The 4,471-nt window shown below is 51.1% G+C and overlaps 1 protein-coding gene across 1 annotated transcript in view; it reads left to right on the forward strand.

The window, feature by feature from the left end:
- LOC308175556 (stAR-related lipid transfer protein 13-like) overlaps window positions 1-3,871 on the forward strand; it is a gene marked incomplete at both ends in the record, with an annotated part of 16,368 nt that extends 12,497 nt beyond the window's left edge. Inside the window, 2 exons of the mRNA XM_080551200.1 lie at window positions 1,698-1,931; window positions 3,650-3,871. Coding sequence (XP_080407326.1) covers window positions 1,698-1,931; window positions 3,650-3,871 — 456 coding nt within the window. The remainder of the gene's footprint in view (window positions 1-1,697; window positions 1,932-3,649) is intronic.
- Between the last annotated feature and the right edge of the window lie 600 nt (window positions 3,872-4,471).

A 4,471-nucleotide genomic window follows, 5' to 3' on the forward strand; every position in this document is an offset into this window, starting at 1 on the left:
ATATTAGATTTGGAAAAATATATATATAATTTTGAAAAAAAATATTTTTATTATATTTTAATATGTCCGGAATATATCACGTTTGTCCGGTAAATCGAAATCTTCCCGGACACGATGTCCGGCGGCAATTTTTTCTAACGGAAACCCTGACACACACACACACACACACACAAATCAACTGTATGTGTCCCCCTCTGCATTCTATCAGTCCCTTCTCTTAAAGGTAGGATTCAAAAGTCCCCCCCCCCAAAACCCTAACCTTTGTTCCTAGTATGCAATACAAAACCGTAGAACTGATTTATTCCATCTGTTCAGCATCTTCCACGGTTCCTCCAGGACAGTGTGTTCTGTTCTTGCGGGTCGATTTCACAAAAGCTAGTAGCTCGAGTAGTAGTACTTCATTTATCCCTGACGAGCACTAGTCGCAAAAGCCACGAGAGCGTAACAATTCTCTCTCTCTCATCTCTCTCTCTCTGTTCTGTTCTGATGGGCTCCGCTCTAATCAGAGTCACGTGTGTGTGTGTGTGTGTGTGTGTGTGTGTGTGTGTGTGTGTGCCTGTGGGCGCACCTCGCTGTACTCAGTGTTCTGAGCGTATGCTGAGTGGGCTCTCTGAGAAGCTCCCTGCAGCCCTGGGAAAGCTAACAGTTGGCGACGCATTTTACATTCATATTTACATGTTTGGCATTCATCAGACTGACGCCTTTATCCAGAGCTTGTCTTACAACAAACATATTTTGTCTGAAGTAAGTAAGTGAATCATCAAATCCAACCCGTCATCAGAAGAAAAGAAAAAAGTAATCTATGCCAAGACCAGAGGCGGCTGTTGGCAGTTACAATGCTGGAAGAAGGAAGAATTGACTTATTTTTTTGATTGTTTTATTTATAGTAGAGAAACTGTACAGTGGGGGGGGGTACATAGTACAACCAACTGTACATAGGGAGTGGCTGTGACAGACACACGTACACACACACACACACACACACACACACACAATCTTGGAAGCCTTAGGTGCCTGGAGGCTAAGCCTTTTCCCACATACACATACACACACACACACACACACACGCACGCACACGCACGCACACACACACACACACACACACACTGCAGTCCTGACAGCAGTGGGCAGCTCGTTCCACCGGCAGGGAGGCAGTAGGAGGACTGTGAAAAGTCGTGACCAGAGTAGCGCCGCGTAAAGGCGGCGGTGACGGGCGGCCAGACCAGGTGGAAGAACGGAGCGATGATGCTAGCAACGATGCTAGCACAAGCTAGCCTGATCTGGCTACGCTCGGTTGCTCAGAGACATGTACTCTGACATGAGAGAGACCCACGGTGCTGAGTGTTTAGTTCGGTTCACTGAAGAACAGAATAACTTAATGGAGAGAGAGAGCGCCGTGTTTGGACAGCACTTTGATACGGGAGAACATACGGGACACGGGGTCAATACGTGTCCAGGAGGACTGTCAGTCACAACGGTGGTTTTCGGTGTGTGATCTTGGTATTGATTCTGTTCTCCCAAAAGTACAAACCGATACATAAGTGAATATCGAACTTACGTTCCCCCTGTCTGTCTCTCTCTCTCTCTTTCTCTGTTTCTCTCTTCCTCCCTCCCTCCCTCCCTCCCTCTCTCCCTCTCTCCCTCTCCCTCCCTCCCTCTCCCCCTCTCCCTCCCTCCCTCCCTCTCCCCCCCTCCAGCTTCCAGAGTTCTGGCCAGGCCAGGGTGTGAGCAGCCCCAGTGACGATGCTCTGTCTGTGGACGGAGGAGGTGGGACGGCCCCCTGCCCGGGCGGCGGAGGCGTGGAGGAGGAGCAGGAGGCGAGGGGCAGGCTGGAGCGGACCACCCAGGACCTGCTGAGGGAGGCCCGGGAGAAGAGCAGAGGCTGGGTGTCCTGCTCAGCACCGGACCACATAGACCTGGCCTACAAGAGGGTAGGTGTCTGAGAAAGTGTGTGTGTGTGTGTGTGTGTGTGTGTGTGTGAGTGTGAATAGGGCTAGCCTGCAAGGCGCCGGCCCGCGCATCGGGAGTAATTTGGGGTTCAGTGTCTGGCCTGGAGGTGTCGAGGTCGAGGTGTCCTCGCCTCTCGACAACGCGGCCAGCCGGGGATCAAACCGCCGGAGCAGAGACCTTGCGATCGTTAAGACACCGGCTCTACCTCCTGAGCCACAGCCACCCCCGTAATCTTACTACATGAATCTTGTTTTACGTAAAACATTTCTAGAACGTACATTATACGATTCACATTTTATAAAGAGGTTTCTAAAAGTCTGTGTTTGTTCAGTCCTAAACCACCAGCCGTTATTAAAACAACAACAAGGCCGTTGAAGAACAAAACAGACTCGTAAAAAGTAATGAACTCGACGGGTTAATTGCAACCAACGTTCTGAACGGGATGACCACAATAAACCCGCTCTCTCGTTAGGAGATTATCTTAATTGCCTCTAGATTCCCCTGCGACTAGAGCATCAATTACTATCCACCTGGGTCTGTCTCTTTATTAGATAATCCGGTTGTTTCCGCCAAACATTTGCGAGCGGCAGGCTCGCCCTCCAGTGGACGTTCTGACAGGCGTCAACATTAAACCTGCTTTCTGACTTCCTGTTCATCATACAGGGTTACGTTCCCCCTGTCTGTCTCTCTCTCTCTTTCTCCCTCCCTCCCTCCCTCTCCCTCCCTCCCTCCCTCCCTCTCCCTCCCTCCCTCCCTCTCTCTCTCTCCCTCGCCTGGCTTCATTACCTGAGCAGCACATGCTCCTGTGGGGGTCGGGGAGCCAGGCCCTGCAGGAGGTAGCGGTAGACCTCCGTGTCCTTGGTCAGGGTCTGGACCACCCCAGCATAGCGGAGGCTCCTCTCCCAGCGGCCAGGCTCTCTGAGCAGCCGTTGAAGCACCTCCCTCCCTCCCTCTCCCTCCCTCCCTCCCTCCCTCCCTCTCCCTCCCTCCCTCCTTCCCTCTCCCTCCCTCCCTCCCTCTCCCTCCCTCCCTCCTTCCCTCTCCCTCCCTCCCTCCCTCTCCCCCCCTACCTCCCTCTCCCGTACACGTACAAGTTTCAACAAGTCAAATGTAAGACCTCTTTGAATAGAATTTTAGACCTATTCGAGACACCCTGATAGCTTTTTGTCATCCTCGAGGTGATGGAATTAGGGATTTCACTGCCATACAGACAAAAAAGGAAGCGAATTGGCATTTTTTTGGGTTCCGGCTTGATTCATTTCCTTGATTAATAACTGAAATTCGAGACCTTTTTAGGCCTTATAATTTTGGTTTGCTGGATTTTTGACTTTAAGGCTTTTTAAGACCAGCGCGGGAACCCTGATCATAGTCGGAGAGAAATGTTGCCAAAACCATTTGACTGAATACAAAATGACTATTAAAGATAATCATTTTCAAACGTTTCACAATTAAAGATAATAACGATAACGATTTACACGATTTCAATATTTCACAATATTTCTGACTTTTTTGGCGTTTATTTCTGAGAGAGAGAGAGAGACGTAAAAAAATGAAAAGAAAATGAAAAATCAATGCAGCAAAACAGTTTGACTCCAGTTGCTTTTGACACATGGCTGCTGTGCTGGATGAAGGCTACTGAACTGATGAAAGAGGTTGACCCCCCCTTCTCTCTCTCCCCCAAACCCCCACCCCCCTGCAGGTGGATGACGGCGTGCCTCTGCGTTTGTGGCGGGGGTCCGTGGAGGTGGAGGCCCCCCAGTCAGAGGTGCTTCAACGGCTGCTCAGAGAGCCTGGCCGCTGGGAGAGGAGCCTCCGCTACGCTGGGGTGGTCCAGACCCTGACCAAGGACACGGAGGTCTACCGCTACCTCCTGCAGGGCCTGGCTCCCCGACACCCACAGGAGCATGTGCTGCTCAGGTAATGAGGCCAGGCGAGACCCAGGCTTCACCACGGGCCTGTAGGCAGAGAGCTGCTGAGTCTGCTCCCACAGAAAGAGAGAGAGAGAGAGAGAGAGAGAGAGAGAGAGAGAGAGAGGACAGAGAGAGAGAGAGAGGACAGAGAGAGAGGACACAGACAGAGAGAGGACACAGAGAGAGAGAGAGACAACACCGAGTTTTAGAGAGAGAGAGAGAGAGAGAGAGGGGACACGAATAGAGTGAGAGGACACACATAGAGTGAGAGAGAGGACACACATAGAGAGAGAGAGAGGACACACATAGAGAGAGAGAGACAGAGAGAGGGGACACAAATAGAGTGAGAGGACAGATGATTTAGTGAGAGAGAGAGGACACACATAGAGAGACAGAGAGAGAAACAGAGAGAGAGAGAGAGAGAGAGAAGTCAGGGACCAGCGCTTAGTTAGCTCAGCCGCAGCGACAGTTTGACTTGACTTATCTTGACGCCGCCGCTGTGCTGCATTAAGGCTCGTCTGCTGAACTGATGAGAGAGAGAGAGAGAGAGGGTGAGAGAGGCTGACTCACACTCACACCTGCTCTGCTGCTGGAGACGCCACCTCAAACAC

Source organism: Nansenia antarctica, assembly GCF_963989245.1.
Source record: "Nansenia antarctica genome assembly, contig: SCAFFOLD_838, whole genome shotgun sequence".
Classification (NCBI taxonomy): Eukaryota; Metazoa; Chordata; class Actinopteri; order Argentiniformes; family Microstomatidae; genus Nansenia; species Nansenia antarctica.